This window comes from Orbicella franksi, chromosome 12 (genome assembly GCF_964199315.1).
Source record: "Orbicella franksi chromosome 12, jaOrbFran1.1, whole genome shotgun sequence".
NCBI lineage: Eukaryota > Metazoa > Cnidaria > Anthozoa > Scleractinia > Merulinidae > Orbicella > Orbicella franksi.
In genome coordinates this window covers 20916102-20935882 of record NC_138156.1, presented here as the reverse complement: position 1 = coordinate 20935882, position 19781 = coordinate 20916102, and the positions used below count along the sequence as shown (strand labels likewise).

The 19781-nt window shown below is 37.5% G+C and overlaps 3 protein-coding genes across 5 annotated transcripts in view; 2 read left to right on the top strand and 1 right to left on the bottom strand.

Moving 5' to 3' along the window:
- The window catches only part of LOC145462727 (uncharacterized), a 179673-nt gene that overhangs the window by 73229 nt on the left and 86663 nt on the right, over positions 1–19781 (bottom strand). The window contains exon 1 of one of the 3 annotated variants that reach the window (XM_081446319.1): positions 6107–6864. The exons of 1 other annotated variant lie outside the window; for it this stretch is intronic. In XM_081446319.1, coding sequence (XP_081302445.1) covers positions 6107–6177 — 71 coding nt within the window. In that variant the 5' untranslated portion in view covers positions 6178–6864. Of the gene's footprint in view, positions 1–3065; positions 3292–6106; positions 6865–19781 lie in introns of those variants that run through there. One more of the 3 variants, XM_081446321.1, reaches the window with a different exon arrangement.
- Positions 6940–13659, top strand: LOC145462756 (ribonuclease H1-like). Its single transcript, XM_081446348.1, has 7 exons — positions 6940–7122; positions 7770–7899; positions 8494–8792; positions 9657–9711; positions 10125–10209; positions 10618–10742; positions 12938–13659. Exons 1-7 carry the CDS (start codon positions 7019–7021, stop codon positions 13013–13015), a joined length of 876 nt encoding a protein of 291 aa, XP_081302474.1. The 5' UTR covers positions 6940–7018; the 3' UTR covers positions 13016–13659.
- Positions 14467–19138, top strand: LOC145462760 (elongin-C-like). The gene is made up of 4 exons (XM_081446353.1): positions 14467–14595; positions 17357–17535; positions 17695–17743; positions 18321–19138. Exons 2-4 carry the CDS (start codon positions 17358–17360, stop codon positions 18460–18462), a joined length of 369 nt encoding a protein of 122 aa, XP_081302479.1. The 5' UTR covers positions 14467–14595; position 17357; the 3' UTR covers positions 18463–19138.

Sequence of the window (19781 nt, the reverse complement as noted above, 5' to 3'; positions counted from 1 at the left end):
ATAAGTTGTCGCCGTAATTTGACATTTAAGAGCTCAAAATCGACAGTAGATTTCCGTTAATTATATTTTACCTTTTAATTGCTCGAATTTTAATTTCGTTTCGGAACGTTTTGTTAGGTCTGTCCCAGATGTCGACGAAACTGTGTTCTCGATTTGCACTATTTTACAAGTTTGTGGGGAAATAATGCGGATATATCGACGCTGGGTTTTTTCGAGGAAAAATTTCAAAGATTAGTAACAAAACAAAGCGATTCTTCCGTCATGCGGAAGCGAAAACATGAACAGCTTTAAGATAGAAGACGCGCTGAACAATACAAAGCATTTCAGAAACTTGTGTCGAACGAACACATTTTAAGAAGTAGTTAAACATGTAAGTTCCTTATTTTAAGTTCCAATGTATTTAACACTGCTATGCGATGCTAATTGGGAACACAGTAAAGAATACCTATGGAAAGGAATTTTGAAAACTGAAAATAAACTTGTTGAGAATCACTAACTGACTATTTACATTACTGTTGCCAAGGAATTGTATCAACTCAGAACGGTCGTTTTACGAAACCGAGAGCTGACAGCTAGTCAGTCTAAGCAAGAAATTCTAAGAGAAGAAAAAATAATTTGCGTCGATCGCTGCATAGAAAAAGATAGCAACTGAAGATGCAGTCGCTTTGACGGGAGGTGAGCTTTCAGGGAATTTCACCAAACCCACTACGAGATTTTTTAAAATTAAATTCTCGACGAAATAAAGTACTTCAATAGTTTTTCCTCAAAGACTTTCCGCCACTAGAAAACGCGCACACACTATATTTCCCAGTTGGTTTATTTGGACAAAAACATCACAACATGTATTAATTCAAAATTTCGTCCCAGTCTTTTCTTGACTACAGTTTTATATCGCGGCCACTTCAAAGCGTTCTTCAGAACTTTCCCGCTACCACACGAAGCTCGCAAACAGCGTATTTTGTGATTGGTTTATTTAGAGGAACGTCGCAGATGATTGGTTGGAATCTGAGCTGATGGTTGTCTTACCTCCCCGCCGTTGGAAGTCGCACGCGGGTAAATTATCTTCAATTGTTTCTTTTCAAAAATTGTCGCCAATGATTGGTTAAAAATTGTACTTGATCGTTAGGGTTTTCAAGGAGTATATCGCAACCAGCATCACTGACTCAAAGGCGCCCGAAGATAGACGAAATTGGTTTTTCCCCACCGAAGGGATACCGAAGGATGCGCGCAAGGAATGTATTTTGTGATTGGTTCATTCAGAGAAACGCCACAGATTGTATGATTTCCGTACCAAAATTGGCAATTGGCCAATCAGAAGCCGTGTGTACTATCCGGATATCCTGCCATATAAAGTCACTGGCCTAATCTCGCCGTGGGTATTTTGTCTCAACTGCGTCTCGCCAAAATACGAACCATGGCTCGACCAAACTGACCTGATATGCCGCCGAAGCTGATTTCCGTTTCGTAAGCGGTCGATACCATTTTTAACGGTCGATGCCATCATTGGTAACCAAGCCTCTCAGAATGGACGATGCCATATCTGCTTAAGTATAGGCCTGGACAAGGTAGAAACTGGTTTTAATTTGTTGATTGAGTAAAACGAACTTGTCAAATTCTTGATTGTTCATATTCACTCTGGTTTGCTTGCGGTTCAGCTTTTATTTGATGGCTGGGGCAACTCTATCATTAATATTTAAGAAAGTCACGTCTTATAATTAAATTTTGCGGAGATTTGGCGGATCAACCTGGTAGTGTAGTGGTATAAGAAGGAAATTAGGAAACAGAGGATTCGGGTTCGAGACTGGGTGGTTACTTACAATTTTTTTTTTCTTTAATTTTGTAGAGAAAAATTCGTTGATAGTTAAAAAAATTTCTAAGTGTCGCGAAATTGGCATCGACCGTTTACGAAACGCACAACTGCGCCGCCGAAGCGTGCCAAAAAGGTGCGATTAGGTGTAAAATTTAAATTCTACCCGAAACAATTAAAACTTTATAGATCAAGTCAGTTTGCGCCAGTTGGCTATGATATTAATTTTGCTCTGCCTTAACAGACACCCGTGGAAATCAATAAGAGTATATCTCCCTTATTGGGGGTTTCGCCGAGTAAACAAGAATATAACGACGTCGCAAAATGAATGCATAAAATGGCCAAATTTCCTTTTAATTAATATCTGCACTTTGAACGAATCAACTTGATTGGTTTTCGTGATGTTTTAATTTTTGTTCAATTTGCAAACATTTGTTTGTTTAGTGGACAGCAGCGAAAACTTCACTACAACTGAAATGCAATAAAACATTTTTACGTTCAGTGACGTTCGGCGCATCTACATTTTGGACGCGTAAATATTGCAGTCATTTCGTTGACAATACCCGACAAACTCGCTTGATCGTTCACCATTCGTATTAGTGTTATACCTCGTATATAATCGTCCGCTTGTTAGAATTGAAACGTGCCAAAACCAAAACTCGTACTACATGTAACACCGTTGTTATCACCTTACTTCGATGATATTCCGCTGTGCAATATATCTTTTGTAAAATGAATTACAGACAAAAATGATACATTTCTATAGTTCCGGTCACAGAGGGGACGGAGAAAATTGAGGCGTAAAATGTAAATCAAATAGAAAAGGTAATGCTAAGTTGGGTGACGTCGAGCAAACTAGTTTTCAACTGCTTTGGTCAATTGATTCTGTAATCCCATTTTACCGCCGATGTGAGCCTTGCTTGCAAACCCGTATCATTCTCTATTGTTAGCAGCAAAGCGGCCCCTACATGGTTGTGACTTTTACCACAAGGTTTCTTCTACTTCCAAATGTACATGGAAAAGCTCGTTAACTTTCAGCTCTTACAAGCTTTCACCAGCAGATAGAAGTGATACTTAATTACTGTGATATCGCTTAAAAGCAGTCATTTGGCGACGTTTAATTTACAACCTAAAATGTCTATGTAGAAAGTCTCTAGGACAAATTTCCTGAAAAACATTTCGTTTAGCATCGCATACAGGAAAGGAGAAATTGAAACGCAAAAGTAATCATTAGAACGATATAGTAACAATGACCCACCACTATAAATGACTTCCAAGTACAACAAAATTGTTTCTGGTGCAGCTCTCGTCTCAGCTGAACTGCCAGTAAGTTAAAACATCGACGGAACAACTCCTCGCTTCACCAGTTAAAATTCCTTATGAGTTTTGCCCACACAACGCCGGACGTGCAGTGCTCGGATCTAACGTACACTTAATATACACATGTTTCCAGCTTGTAAATACAACAGGTATATTACACAACTTTAATACTGCAAATGTCAAACCCTGATGAATTATTTATGAGCGTTCCCTCATTATCTACCGATAAAGTCAGTCTGAACAAGTCTAAAACGCTCAAATATTATCATAAATCTGATATCAATTTTGGAAAATTGTTAACGGTTGCATTTGGCAAAGCCGATCTTTAACCATTTGCTGCCCTGAAAATATATTTTTCAACACGTCAATTTTTTTCTAGAAAGTGTCAAAAATCAAGGGTTGTAATCTTAAGGAGATGAAACGAAACGAAGGAAATAACCCAACAATCAATCACTTTATATATTACTGACGCAAAAAAAAAAAAAAAAAAAGTAGTTCTTTCACGGTAAATTGTGCTTTTTCAGGGAGCTCTTTTCCGAGAAGTAGAAAATCTTTGACTTTTTAAAATAAAAACTAACCTAAACTTAGAACAGACTTAATTTATACATGTTAATCTTATATATGTAACTAGATTTTATACTTTCAGCCGTATTTTTCCAAACCGTGGGAAGTCAATAATGATAAAAAACAATTGCCAACGTGTGTTAACTTGAATATCAATCAGATAAGATTTGTCTATCTACAGCCGTTGATAGATCATTTCGGAGCTTTGCATCTGATGCGGCCTTCCAGATACGTGTATTTTTTGAACGGGAGTGTTCGCTCCGCACAGCTGTTAAAATGCACCATCAAGTTACGAAATAAAAAAAAAATTCATGAAATGAAGAATTAACCAACCGATCGAATTACATGGTTAAAGCCTATGACACCAAATAAAAGGCGGTCCGCGTTCAATGCCTGGCCGGGGTCATCTTGTCGTGTTCTTTGGCAAGACATGCACTTTACTCCTACAGCACCTCTCTCCACCCTGCAGGTGAGTTTCTGGGGAAGTCCTGAAATGGACTGTCCTCCAATCCAGGAGGGGGGGGGGGGGGGGTTAGAAATACACCCAGTCGCTTTAAATGTTGTGGAAAGCGGGATAATTATAAGCTCCGCGGTGTGGAACGACCAAAGGAAAATTATGACACAAGTATTCGTATTTTGAAGAATTCGGCCGATTGAACTGTAAAAACTGTAAAACCCAGGTTTCCTGTTTTCAATTCACAACTGGTTTTGGCATAGTTCCTGATTAAATAATTAAAAAACACGTTACGTGACTTAAGAGCTTAGCAAACGTAAAACTAAACAAAGCAAACACACAATTATACTTAAACACAAAACTTCAATTGTTGTGTTGTAATTCAATTGAGTAGCCACATACACCGGTTCCTTTTAGTGTTATTGAAAGTAAGTTCAGGTAGAAACGGTATTTTTCCTACTTGATAGCATTACGATAACCTCATGCAACGTATTTATATGTCATTTTCCTACGCAAACACATTTTGTTTACTTTCAGTTTCACAGAATATGATAGAAAATGATCGCTCTCGTTGACATAGTTTTAGCACACACTTAACAAAGTTTGAAAGAATTCAAAGTGCAATTAGCAGTTTACATAAACTTTCAAATTTTCTGACAATTTTACAAGTGTTTGCGACAGGTGCTATTTTCGATATCAGTTTGGCAATTTCAATGAATATGTACTTCGTGAAAACAGCTCCAGTTCGCTTGATTCGCACGAAAAGTTTTTCTCTTGTTGCGATCTTCAAAGGCATCGAGAATTTTTCCATTTTAGACGATAGGAAAGGAAATTCCCAAAGATTAAAATCTGAACTATGCGGCTAAGTGGTTTAATGCAACCGATTTAGTTGAATAGCGTGAAGGATGCTCCGCGCCGCGATCTGCCTCAAGCACCAACCGCCTGTTTTGTAGGCTGCCTAGCTAGCCCGTAGTTGATCCTAAACGAAAAGAAATTCAAAGGCGACAGATTCAAGCCAACGTTACGGTCACCCTTTAAATAAGAGAACAGTCGTTTGATTTTGAATTACATTTCCAGTAAAATTTTGACTAATTCCATGTTTCAACAAAAACAAGAGCTCGCAAGTTTCGTAGTTATTGACAAAAATGCACGCAATGTGTCATCCCAATATACCGGTATTGCCACATCGCTGTCCAAGCATTTGCAAGATCTAGAGTTAGTGGCCAAACGTTTGCAACAAGTTGAGTGCAACATTGTTGCAATATGTTCCCTTGAAAAGTTTCAAGGTCGGATTTTACCGACAAAGGCTTGGTAAAGAGTATTTTAGGGGACTGTGAATTGACATTTTTTGGGTGTAAAACGTGCTATGACTGTTTTTTGTTCGAGAAACGTGATCTGCTAAACAATGGAGTATCGAGTTTCCGTGAAGTGTAATCCCAAGTTTCCGTGAAGTGTACGTGATTTGAACGGGACAGACCTCCTTTACGGCAAAGATCATTAACAGGAAAAAACGTGAAAACACGAAGTCGTTTTATTTTCTATGAAACGCGTTTTACAAAACCGATCTCCTTTCTTCGCAAGTTTGTCGAGCATGATGAGAAAGAAAGCGTGAGACGAAATCAAAATGGACGCGCAAGGGCGAGAAGGTCTTATCGAGCAAGTGTCGCAATAGAAGTGATAAAGAATTTAATTTCCCTTTATTTCTTAAAAATAATCTTTAATTGAAGATTACAGAAACTCTTATACAGTGTAATATCTAGCAGGGTTTATATATTGTTCTCAACAGGTCATTTTCTTTATGAATTCATTACACTGGCCTGCAGCTTTTATATTCATCCCATTAGGGTTTTAAATTTAGCACAAGAAAAGAAGAGAAAAGCTGGATAATTGTGGCAGTTGAAAAATGACTAAAAATGTCTATTGAATACCAACAAGAGAATGTAAGAAACTCGATGACATACCTTCCGACATTCTGCGCCAGTGTTGACCATGCTCCATGCTCATCTCGACTCATCAGTGCATCTATTTCCATGCTAGAATGTTTCTTGAGGTTTCCTGCTGTCCTTTTTTCTGTCACAATTCCTTGTTGTGCTCGTTGAAACAACCATCCTACGGGACCCAGGGGCAGTCAGTGGGGCGAGGGAGGGTCGAAACGACGGGAGAAACATTTGCAGAGAGGGCGAGGAGCGGGATGTCTGCCCCTGGATCTCTGGATAAGTATGCTTCCAATAATGCAGCATAAGCAGTTTTTATCAGTCACCAAAAAGCCTTCAAACAGTAACAAATTAGTTACAAACATTAGCACTACCTCATCCAGTCCTCAATAGACTCAACAACAAGTCCATGCACTGGTTCATATTGTTTCATAAAACTAAAATCGACATCTCAACCCCACCTTGGGACTTTTGATTTGTGTTAATCAGGAATAAAGATTTAAGCAGCATTTTTAATACCATGCAAATATTCCGGTTATGGTCTATTTGTATATGATAAAGCTAAACTTATCTGCATACCGCGGGAAATCCAAATTGCCCCTTGACTGTACGTTGCAGTTCTGTGAAGAACGCGGCCTAAGCAAGTTATCCCAATATCGTGAGGTGCTTTCCATTGCATTGTCCTTCCATTTTTCATAAGTAGTTTTGCAGTCATTTGCTCGGCAGAAATTCTTCTTTCAGTTTGATTTTGCGATCGATGTCAGTATACCCTCTTCCAGGTTCGTTATCCTCTTCAACGCAGGAACTCGTCAGGCGTCCTATATTGCCAGTTTGAGATTGGAAACTAGTGGGTGGTTGCTCAGTTAACTCTTCGCGCCATTTTGAACAGTTGACTGTTGTTGTTCGTTCTGTTCGACATGGTTTTGATGTTGGCCGTTCATGCTTTCTAAACTACAGAACATTTTAAAGGCCTTGACAATGGGACGAAAGGGCGGCTACTATGCCGTACGGACTGGAAGGAAGACGGGAATATTTCAAACATGGTAGATATGCTATACATAGCAAAATGTCAGATACTCGTTCAACTTCTTTCGCTTCATGTTTTCTGAGCGAGTCAGTTTCTTGCTGGTGTAGAAGGTTGCACTTCTCAAGAAAACGCTATATTAAGAAGACGCTAGATTGGACCATTTCAGTCTTCAATGTGGATGGACCAAATTGAACAAGATTGAAACAGGTTGTTTAAAAAAATAGCAAATTCTATTTGGGGCGCCAATGAACAGACCAAGGCTGCGTTTCACGGTTTCTGACGCCATCTTGCTTGGGGGACAAACGTACACTGTAGCAAAAATTGCGGTGAATATGTGGGAAAAGTTAAAAGTTCGATGCCCAATAAGTTAAGAGTGATTGACTCTCTGAGTATTTTATGAGTTTCAAGGAAAAGATACCCAGCAGAAGACTTTTTTGGTCAAATATTTGAAGAACATAGATTGGTTTCCTGTGAGGAGAGGATTTTTCATACAAATGTCTCTAAATATTCTCGCTAATTACGACTCGGTTTAACAGACAAATGAACTGTATCCTTTCTAGCGAGGTGATTTCCCTCAAATGCGATCAGTAAATTATTTTACCTAACATCCTACACTGTTGTTAGCTGGTTTCCTTATGTCTATATTTTTTGTTATTGTTTCAGGGCTGAGTGTGAGAGTTATGTCAAAGGCTTTCCTGGTGCTAGATATAAGAAGTTTTCCACTGAAGATGAGGCTGAAACATTTGTATCAGGATCTGGATTTAGTGGATCTTCAACTGTTTCAGCCCCATATGTAAGGTTTTACTCTACATGCTGATTGAAATAATTCTCACTCGAGTCATTCTTGCTTAATTGATAACATCAGTCAATCCCAGCAGTGCTCTGACTGATACCCCCAGACAATTTCCAGGCATTTGCTTACATCTTAGTCCTGGGGGAATTGCCCAGGCATCTGTAGAGTCTTGGAGACTATAACTGTTTCGTCAATTAATAGTGTTATATTCTGTCCTCAACCCCTGATCAAAAATTTCTCAATTCACAAGTGTACTTGAACATTCACTTTTAAAGGAAGGTTTTACTGCGCCTTTCATTAACATGCAAACTCTGAATCGATCTGGAGTTCAAAAAATCTTAACTAACAATGGCATTTTTAGTTGCCATCAATCATAATTATGATGTTAACCAATGAACCTTGAGAAAAAGAAATGAACAAAATGGATTTAAATCTATCAATTACAACCCACAGACGTGACCTGTTGAAGAAAACTTCTATTTCCTGAAAGGTCCGCTAAGAAGATTGATGGCATCGAAATGCAAACACAATAGAGCAGAGTTTACATGTTATTGAAAGGTGCTGTATTCACCTCAATATTGTTACTTTTAACAGGAAAGCAGGAAACGAACTTACTGTGAGATGTCTGAGAGTAACCACTTTGACAACACCTTCAACAGTAGCTATAACAACTACTCCAACCCAAGAGGGGTCAAGTACTACAAACAAAGTTCCAGTAGCTCAGTAGCGAGTTCAGGCTGGACCAGCTGGTCTTCCTTGTCTTCATCTTCAAATAGTAGGGAGTCCTCGTCAAACAGTCGCCCTGTCGTGTATACTGATGGTTGCTGCTCAAAGAATGGTAGAAATGGTGCCAGGGCTGGTATTGGTGTATATTGGGGCCCTGAGAATACCAGGTACATATCTATCTGCACGTGTTTAGTGATTGTGTGTATTTCTTTTAGTGTTGTGGCATCTTGTTTTTAAAGTATATTCTTAGGACAGTTCTTGACTCTAGGCTTTGATGTATTTCTGTATTTTTCTATGAGGTCTAGACAGAGGTTTATGACTATTGCATACTTTTTGGTGCTTCCCTTGATGAATAACATTTCATTAATTTATTGGTAATGATTGAGTGATGGTCTCCCTAGCATTAGAACATAAATTAGGAAAATTGGTTTAGATATCAAATGAAATGTGAAGTATCAGTTTAATGTATAATGTTGCAGTTAACTCTCTCAAAGCACATGCCACTGTAAGCTGGATACCTCCCTAAGGCAGACATATAGCAGTTGGCTGGCAAGTCCTGACTCAATTTCACTTGTTTGTTTTCAACTAAACTTTCTTTAAGACAGACATCTCTCTAAAATGGACATCTACAACTGGTCCCAAGAACGTCACTTTAGAGTGGTTTTTACTTGAGTGTCCAAAAGTAGTTGGTTTTGCATTTACTACACTACCAAATTGGCTCAGAAAAGACTTGTGTCATTTTTTCATCCAATCAGAAGTAAAACCAAAACCATACACGTTTCCCCTGCATCACATGTGCTACATGTATTTACTTTGAGTTTTGATTGGCTCGTGGAATTGTTGTGACCATTGTGATTGGCCAGAAAGATTAATTATTTTGTGTTTGGTTTTACGACATGCAATTGAAAACTGCTGTCGAGAGAAGTCACTGTCTTTGAGTTATCACCTATAACTTTATCATGAAAAGCTTTGCAACTCCTAAAAATCTGCAGAAAGCAACAAATTAAATATTTGATCTTTTATTTATTCAGGAATATAAGTGACCGTCTTGACGGAGAACAAACCAACCAAAGGGCAGAAATAATGGTAGGCAGTTCTGTGAATAGTTAGAAGATGGGTCATCAGTCACCTTCCTGAGTCTGAGTCTGATTGAGGTGGTTTGAGAACCATGCACTGCATGCTGTGTAACCTCTTGAAGTTTTATATACACAATACTTCGTTGTGGTAAAAGGCTTGTTTTCTTTTGCAACTCTCAAATACTTAAGTGGACTTATTCTGTGTGTGTCCTTATTTTCTGCATAAACAGATATATGCACAAGAAATGAACTGATTAAGCTCATACAAATGTGTAAAAAATTAATATTGATGACAGCCCTCTGCAGGCTGATCAAGCTATTCTTTTTCTTGCAGTGAGGATACATTTGTACCAATATATATGAAATTGAAGGTTTTTTTCATAATAACTTAAGGTTTGTTTGTCTGCTTGTTTGTTTCAACAGGCTGCTGTCAAGGCTCTGGAGACAGCCAAAGATCTGGGACATAAAACATTGGAAATCAAGACTGATAGCAAATACACTATAAATGGTAAGGATTTAATATGTGCTACTTGCTGTTTTTTTTTCCCAAGGGATTTTTGCCACAGTTGAATGGCTGAGTGCATTAGCTAAGGATACAGTAAGCTGGCTTATTGGCAAGCCCAGCTGCTTTTTCTGGTCTTTAGGCAGCTCCAAATTTTGCACAAGTCTTTGCACTGTATTTGTGTAAATGTTCAGCCCAGTTAAAGGATGGTCTCTTTCAGGCAGTGAAATAAGCCCTAGCAGTATCCCTGCCTAGATCGGATTTTTCAGCAAGTTTAATTTGCACATTTGTTCTGCAAGTTTTCTTAGATTTGAAAGGCAACAAGTCAAACTTTGGCTTTCGTTAACACATTTCTGTTGTTATTTGGGTGATTTGAGCATTAATTTGTTGTTAATTCCTTGGTTAAATTGTCAGGAGCTACAGATTGGTGTGTGAGATGGAAGAAGAATGGTTGGAAGACAGTAAATGGAACAGAAGTGAAAAATAAGAATGAATTTCAGAAACTGTCCAAGCTTTGTGATGAAATTGATGTCAAATGGGTAAGCTGTATTTTGATTCAGATCTGTTTTTCTGATGGAGAGTATTTTGTGCAAAAAGAAATCTAATCAAATTTGGAAATATTAATATTAAACATGAGGTGCAAACCCTAGTCTGCACTAAAATTACTGAAGATAAAAGCAACTGTAAAGTTTTACCAAAGTTTTTTTTGTGTGTGTCAGGGCCAAATAGGTCCACATCAGCTGTATAGATCGTTTTCACTGTCACACAATTATAAAAAAATAAATCGAAAACCATCCAGTGGAAAAAGCTGAGAAATTGTGATGTTACAGAAGATAACTAAATACGGCACCCCTCCAAGTTTTAGGCCTGTGCGTTTCCCCAAACTTCAGATATTCGTCAAAATGTTTCGCAGGAATTTACCGAGCCCGTTATGACAATGCCGTGTTGATGTACAACTGTGGTACACCAATGTGGTGCCAGAAAATAGTGTAAACATCTGGAACTTACTTTGGCTATCTAGGTGACTGATTATCAGTACTGAACAAACAAGCATTTACATAAGCACTTTTCCTAATGCGCTAACTTCTGAAAAGGCTCAAAATCATGAGATAAGTGTATATTTTTCAACAAACTCGATCGTAGCTTTGTGTCACACACCTCCATAACCCTGAAATTCAAAATGCTCTGGTTTCAAAACAAAGCACACTACTGAGCTGTAAAATTATAAACAGATGTAAATATACTGCCTCTTGTGCCTGATGAGGATAAAAACTTTAGTGGCTCTTTAGTTTTGGATTTTAGAAAGTGGTGACATCACATGAAAACGATCTATTGTTGCCATAGTCTGACCTACATATCAAATTTAAAGCATGCACAGGTGTAAATTATGTGTGCACATATATGTAAATAAAGATCTTGAAGGGCATGTATGCCCTGCCAATGGCTGGTTTGCAGTGTCACGCCATCAAAAATAAAAATTATAACCATTCAATAAATTAAGTCAAGAAGCTAGGATATGAAAGATGATTGAAATATAAACAACCTTGCTGAGATTTAGGTCTGTGCAGTTTTTCATTCTCCCGTTATTCGGAGAAGTGTTTCACTCAAATTTATAGAGCTTTGTATGAAGTCGCCATGTTTGTGTCCCTCAGAGGGACACAAATATGGCGGCCGTAAAGTAACAGAAACATCTGTCATCAAGTTTTGCCATTGAAATGAAAAGTTATTACTCTAGAGCTCCGACACATTGAAATTAACACTTTTTATAGAGCAACAACTAGCTTAGTTAGCAAAAACTTGTGCAATAACTCATCTTTTGACCTACTCGAGAGCCTTATTGGGCCGCCATTTTAATGTCACACAATGCATAAACTTGGAAATTCAAACGTGCCCTATTTCAAAATGAGGAACCCTGTCGAGCTTAAACGCTGCAAAACGTCAAGTTTTTAGAGGGTCTTTCATCTGATGCAACTAAAACTTCAGAAGGAGTGGTAATTTCTTATTTTGGAAAATGATGATGTCACTTGAAAAGCAGCAATAGGGAATTTAACAAATTGAATGTGGTTTAGCGTTGTCTGTACTCTTATCGAGAACAAGTATGCATCATTAAAGTGGTCAAAATGTTGTGGACTCACGAGGCGCAGCGGAGTAAGGCGACAACAAATTTTGACCACTGTGATGACACCTATCGTTGTCGATAAGAGTACAAACAACGCTAAACCACATTCGATTTGTTTTTTACCACAACATCAATGTCAAGGAAAATGTTTTTTTCAGAGCACAAGCTAAAAAAGGCATTGCCTGGCACACTGATGTGAGCAGCGTTATCTGGACTCTTATCGACAACGGCAAATTAGCCATTCAGATTGCGAGATTACATGTAGTAGCAATTGTGGTAAAAGATATTATTCTCAGCCACACTACAGTTTGCATAGCATTCTGTGTAGTGCACAATCTCAGCTACAAGGAGAATGTTGTGTGTGAAACACTTGACAGTACATAAATCAGTGCAGATCTTTGGGTAGAGCAGTAGTCAATAACAAATAACTGGGTCTTGTACCATTTTTAAGAGAAAATTCTTAGTTTAAACTTAAATCAGTGTATTACATAAAGGTTTATCTTGACTTTCTTTTCTCTTACCTTATACCACTCTTCTCATGGCCACTTGCAAGTTGTTGCCACAAGATACATTTACTTTGCTTACTCTTGCTTGCTGTTTGTTTTTTCCTTATAGACTCATGTTCCTGGACATAAAGGCATTGCAGGAAATGAAGCAGCGGATAGTCTTGCCCGGGCAGGAGCCACAAAATGAAGCCATGTAGCTTGGCTTAAAGAAATATACAGTTTTTCACATTTCACATAGATTTTGATGTTTAATTTTGTACATAAGCCCTTGTCTTCACTACCCCCTGCACATTGGTAATTGGTAAATGTTTGCAGTTTCTCTTGAATTTGATTGTTGTCTAACACTTAAAGGAATATATTATTCTGTTGGTTAGAGTTAAAAAAATAAATAAATAATGTTATTGTTTAAATCATTATTAATTACATCTTAGGAAAGCCTCAAATAATAGGATAAACGGAGATAATAATCACCAACAGGAGGCAGTCTTCTGTATTTGGAGGAATAATGACATGAACAAGATCAGTAATGTTGTTTAAGTGATTATTTTTTTTTAGCAGATAATTGGTTTCTGTGTTCATATTAAGAAAGTGTCTTTACCCTTTTGCCTAAAATTGTGCAAAAGACAAGTTCAGTTGAGAATTAATACCTCATCCAAAAGAAATTTTTATAAATTTTGTTATGTCTCTTCCTCTCTCACAGCTACCTTTGATACAAAAATAATTTCATCAAGAATTATTAGTGTGAAATACATTGTAAGTTAGAAAATTATGTATAAATTATAAATGTGATCAAAACATATAATTTGTGTGAATAAATAGATTAGAGCAGCAGATGTTTTTCTTATTCTCTTTGTGAGATTTGTAAGCTGGCGGGAGATGGGGCAGAGGCAGTGGCAGGTGTATGGGAGACAGGTGGTTATGTTACAGGTCAAGCGGCATTGGAGCAAGGCGAAAAAGGGCGCAAGTCTTGAGAAAAAGATATGGGAGGCAGAAGAACAGACAATGGGAAGCAGTTCTGAACCCCCCACCTTGCCTGCCCCACTGTTAGTGGATGTCCTAACTTTTCTATGCTTGGCATTTGCTCAAGCCAACATTAAAAAATCAACTTGTGGAAAAAAAAACAGCAACAACACAGAACAAAAGTAATCCAAATGCACCTCAAAGCGTTCTTTTGATCAGCATGTAATGCCCATCCATCTTCCCATCCCAACCTGAAACCACCAAATACCTTCTTTTAAGGGTAAATTCTATATTTTGATCTGTTCTTCTCATCTGTAACCTCAGCTGCCTCCTGATGACACACAGTTTTGTGTGAGATGCATATGAGTAGCTTGTTCATTGTCAAGTTTCTCTAACAACTCGCTGCTATGCCAAGGTATTAAGAAAACGTTTCCCGATTCCTGGCTGTCACCCATTGGATAAGAGGCAAGGCGATTTCTCTCAGAATTGACTATTTGCTCCCAGCTGTAATTTCTAAGGGGTACTTTTGTCGCTATTTGTAGGGGGTTTTGTTTTTTTTTTTAACAATGGACGAAAATTTTCCGCGCTCCTTCTCGACTTTTCGCGGGCGAATTTCGCGGGCTTAGAGATTCCCTAGTTTCCAGGTCATGTTTACCACTTGGAACCGCGAAGAATCTGGGATCAAGTACTGAGGTCAGGTTTATTCAGAAGCGTTGAAGTGAGAAAGTGGAAGGTCCATTATTGTTCTGTTTTTGACATTTTTAGGTGATTTCAGCCTACGTCTGAATAGCCTGACTACTCGGCGAGGTAAGTACAGGCATAAAGTCTTCTACTGAACGAATTTCTGTGGCTTTCTCGCTCGTCTTTGTTGTGTGAGTCAAGTGTATTGTGCATGTTGTCGCTAAGCATGGTCGAAAGGTTTTTCACGGAACAATTTCCTGTGTCGTCGTCTTGTGTAACAGAAGAGCTCTTTGTCGTTTAGGTTAAAGTAATATCGTTGTTTTTGTATTTCTGTTGAAAGCGATACAGTTCTCTGAACGAGACAGTGCACCGTAGAAATGTTTATATATTTCGCCGGTTTTAACATCAAATTAAATTGAAATAATGCATTTTTTGACACATGAATATTTGAAAATTTTTATTAGCAAGGCCACTTAAGTCTGACTATGTAAAAGGCTATTTAACTCAAGTTTTACTCATAAAGCTTGTCAGGCATAGATTAGAGAACACCGAACAACTGAAGCATGAAGCCGATGCATTTATGCGGTTGTAGACATTTTAGAATTGTGTACATCATATGTTACAGTCTTAAACTTGATTCGTTTGAGAGGATAAAGTAGGTTCAAAACAGTTAAAATTTGTGGTCATGTCTAAAATCAGACTTGCTTCTTTCTGCTAAGAACAAATTTGCTCAATTCTGTAATTGTAGTATTTCAGCAACAAGTTATTTGTTTTCAATTGTAAGATAAGAGACAGTCAAGCTTCTATAAGTAAAACATAAACCCAAGTGTAAGCTGTGGTAAAACGAGCACCTTTTTAGCACGCTTTCATCATTTCTCCAGTTTTGGCACAGTTTCTGAGATAGCCCCTTTTACACACAGGGCTGCAAATAATTGTTTTTGTCTTGAAAGCACATAGACACCATCTTGGTCCACAAAACAAATTTTGGCCGAACATCACCAAAAAAGGTTCAAAACTTTATATCCTTTACGTCTGCTTTCAGTGTTACATGTATAGGCAACATCTTTCGATCATCTATTGACATGCCATCTCTCGATGTGCTATGCAAACTGATAACAGACCATTTAACTGTGAAACTAGCAATTTTTCTGGTTGTAATTGGAAAAAATGACAAATAAAGGATAATTATTACTGTTGCCCAATTTACAGGATAATCGAAACGATTTGAGTGTAGTCGATCAGCTCTCGATAGTGACTTCCAGTAGAATAGGGCGCTACCGCTTTTAGTCTTCAAAAGATGTAAACATTCATAACAGTCGATTTATCTTTCACAGAATGACATCTTGATACTCCAACCTTATTTTAATGCCAACTAAATCTGTCTTTCATGACTAAAAGTCAAGTTCTAACATTTTTTATGTAGGCCAGGTTACATAGCATGTTAAGAGATGGCATGTCAAAAGATGGTTGAATATCATGTGGTGACAGCTGTGCAGATTTTTTGGTTTCAAGAAGAGTGATGGTCACAAGCGTTTGCCTATAAAGGTTCCTAGAGGCTCGTAAAAAAGTCAGTCGGTGTGCATTCCAGTGGTTTTTACATGATATTATTGCCATGTAAGAAAAAAGGAGCAATTTTATTATGCCACTGATCGCTGAAAATTACCTTTTAGAATTATTTAAGGTGTGAGCATATCAATAAGTGAATAGCAAATACTGAGGATTTCAATTCCTTGCCATCTCCACATTCAGTTCAAAATTCAAAATGTTGAGATGGCCTTAAAACCTACATGTTCCATTGAAATGCAATACAAAAAGCATTGAAAAGCATTATCAAAATGCTACCTTTCAGGTAAAACAGAGGACATATAAAAAAGAAAACTTTATTACCCATCTTAATATTGTTTTGTTACTTACATGACTTACGAAAGCTGTGAATCCAAGGTCGTCCCCTTGGAACACAAAGTAAGATTTACTCAAGGTAGATTTTTATGCATCCTTACCTTAAAATGATTTACAATAAAACAAATAGTCCACACATCATGTCCAACCACAGTCAGGATTTAACTGGATACAAGCAAATTTGGGTCAGCCAATGTCCGATGACTGACTGTTATTTGCAGCCCTGCCTTATCCCTGTACCTTTTAGAAAAATTTGAACTGTTCATCTGAGTAGGCTGGCTAGCCTAGTTAAAACAGAGATCTTTTTTTTGTGACCAAGTTTTCAGTGACCAGGCTATTAAAAGTACTTTGCACATAACAAGTAGTCTGTAACTTTGATTTCATGTCACTGGATATTTACATTTATCATGTAAAAGTCAGCGGTATACCGAGTGGTAAAAAATTGATAAAAACGATATGATATCCTCACACGTGAAGATATGATATCTTCACATGTGAAGATATCATGTTTGATAACATTTCTTTTTTGTCCCTTTAACTACACTTAAATTTGTTGGTGTATGATCAAAACATCTTCGAATCTACTTTGGCCGTCTTCGGCAATCTTCGGCAATCTTCCGTAATCTTTGGAAAATGTTCAGAAATGTTTGGAAAATGCTCAGAAATGTACGTCTGCCCTTCAGAACAATTTTGGAAAATCTTCGAAAAGTGGTCAGAAATCTTCGGAAAATCGTCAAAAATGGCGTCATCAGCATGTCTATGTAATAAAAAGAACATTACACGTTAGCTCGAAGACATGAATTTTATGTTCTCATGGCAAAAACATTATCTCACTCGTTTGCTGCCCTCTCTCGTGAGATATAGTTCTTGCCACTTGAACATAAAATTCAGATCTTCTCGCCACTGTGTAATATCCTCTATGTCTATGCTGCAGTACTGCACGTACCAACCTCTCTCAACTTAATTTTTTTTGTTTATCTTTTAAAAGGATGACAGACAGTGATGACAAGAAGCTTGATGAAGGCCAAACAGAGCCAGTCTATGGAGGCTGCGAAGGACCAAACGCAATGTATGTGAAGCTGATTTCCAGTGATGACCATGAATTCATAATCAACAGGGACTATGCCTTGACATCAGGAACAATCAAAGCTATGTTAAGTGGCCCAGGTAAAACTAAGTATGATAAAATCTCTTTCAAAGTTTTACAGGCTTTTGCTGTGATTTTAATGAAAACATTTTATTGTTGTAATATTCAGTTTAATTTGATATTGTTAACATCTCTGCTACAATGACAATTTCAACAATTTCCTTTTTCTTCTTATGCAGGCCAGTTTTCTGAGAATGAAACCAATGAGGTCCACTTCAGAGAAATTCCGTAAGTACAGCTGCAGTAGAAACATTATTTTTATGACCTGCAACTGGTTTAAAAGGCTCTTCTTCCCAGGGGGGAGACTCTGATATAAAAAGGGTGAGAGTGCTCGTTGTACCTTTTAGGGGTTAAGAAATAATTTTAAGTACCTCTGAGGTGTTCAGCCTAAAAAGGTCCACAGTGGGAACTTTTGTGATACCTTTTAGGGTATTTAGCAGAAAAATATGACAGATGTTCTGTTTTAGAATCGGTACCCCTTAGGGGTGAAGAACAATGTAGATCTACCCCTAGCCACTTAATGCTACAGAAATCAGGATAAGCTCCAGCTGTATGGGCCGCTTCTCTTAACACAGCCTTTACCATAGACTAATTAAAGTAACTTACCCATCAAAATGTGGTGTCAATCTTTTTGGGAATGTACAAATTGTACATTTTCTCACGCATTCTGAACTTGTTCAGAACAGATAGCTACTACTGTCAAAACTAAGTTTTCCACTTCTGAGCACCATCTTTGTCAAATGACATGGCTTTGTATGGTTTAACTGACAAGGACAAACTCGTAACTCTCTGTTATTAATAATAGTTCCCATGTGCTGGCCAAAGTGTGTACTTATTTCATGTACAAAGTACGATACACCAACAGCAGTACTGAGATTCCAGAATTTCCCATCGCCCCGGAGATTGCACTGGAGTTGCTGATGGCTGCAAATTTCCTGGATTGTTAAAGGTTTTTTTTTTTTGGCAAAATAAGCAATGATTGACACGCCCATCATTAATTTTGTGATAATTTGTTTTTGCTTTTGAATGTTGTTTCCTTATCTGTGACAATAGTCTTCATTTAACATCTTTGCTAAAGGCTGCCAGATTCTCAGTCATTTTCAGAGAAGTCAATATTAAATATTTCCTCAAGCAATATCAGAAGTACATGCCAGACAAAAACTTCTGAATGTTATACATTTCACAGCTTAATACGAAATAATGATCAACGAAAACTTGCTGACAAATACACTGCACATCATTGTATCTGAAAGTCAGCTAAAGAGCTTATTAAAACACTGTGTATATTTACTTTCTAGCCCAACAACAAACTATTTACTAGAAAAGTAGTCTTTCAAATAGGAAAAACTAAATTGTTTTTCTTTAAGGGACATGTGATATTAAGAGCAAAAAAGTGTATAGAATACATCATCAGAAGTTACTGTTTTCATCTTTTTTTACAGATTTAGAGTGTGTGTGATTTTAGTTAAGTGTCAGACGAGTATATCAATAGCTTGTGAAAGATATTGCATTAATTCGTATTGAATGTACTTTTTGTTAACATCAGACTGGTTTTGTAAGATTTATTAAGTACAAGAAATGGTTTGAAAACAAAATAAAGGGATGGAAAGTCTGTTTAAAAAACTGACAAAATAAATATTAAATATTTGAAAATGCCAATGAAACACAGCTTTCATTGGAACCCCTATATATTTATTTAATAATAATAATTGCAGAACACACCTTGCAATGCTGCTTCTAATCAATTGATTTTTTCACACAAATCTGGCCTTTCCACATAAATTTTACTGACTGTGCTTTTCAAAAAGTTATCATAGTTCTCTCCATGCCAGGTGCATTAGGGCTGCAACTAGCGCTCTCCAAACACTTCTGTCTTGTGCCCTGCCCCTGTCTTCGGCCCAGCTGGACCAAAATGCCTCCTATAAAGTTATCGTAGGAACTCGGAAATTTAAATTTCAAAACCAGTGTTAGGGGTTTTTGCTGCTGTCAGTCATCTTAGTGGGCCTCTCAGGAAATAAATTTAGTGAAAAAGTATTTAGATTTTGGTGAGAAAGTGCAAAAGGTCTCATCTGTAGATTGTGCTGGTAATATATCAAACTCGTAAGACCGTGTTTGACCACATTTCCAAACACCAAGAAGAGAGTTGAAAATACGACGCGTAGCAGAGTATTTTTGACAAACTTTGAGGTGTTTGGAAATGTGGTTAAACACTGTCTTGATTGGTTGATATATCTTCTCAATTGAAACTAAATCTTAGAAGAACACA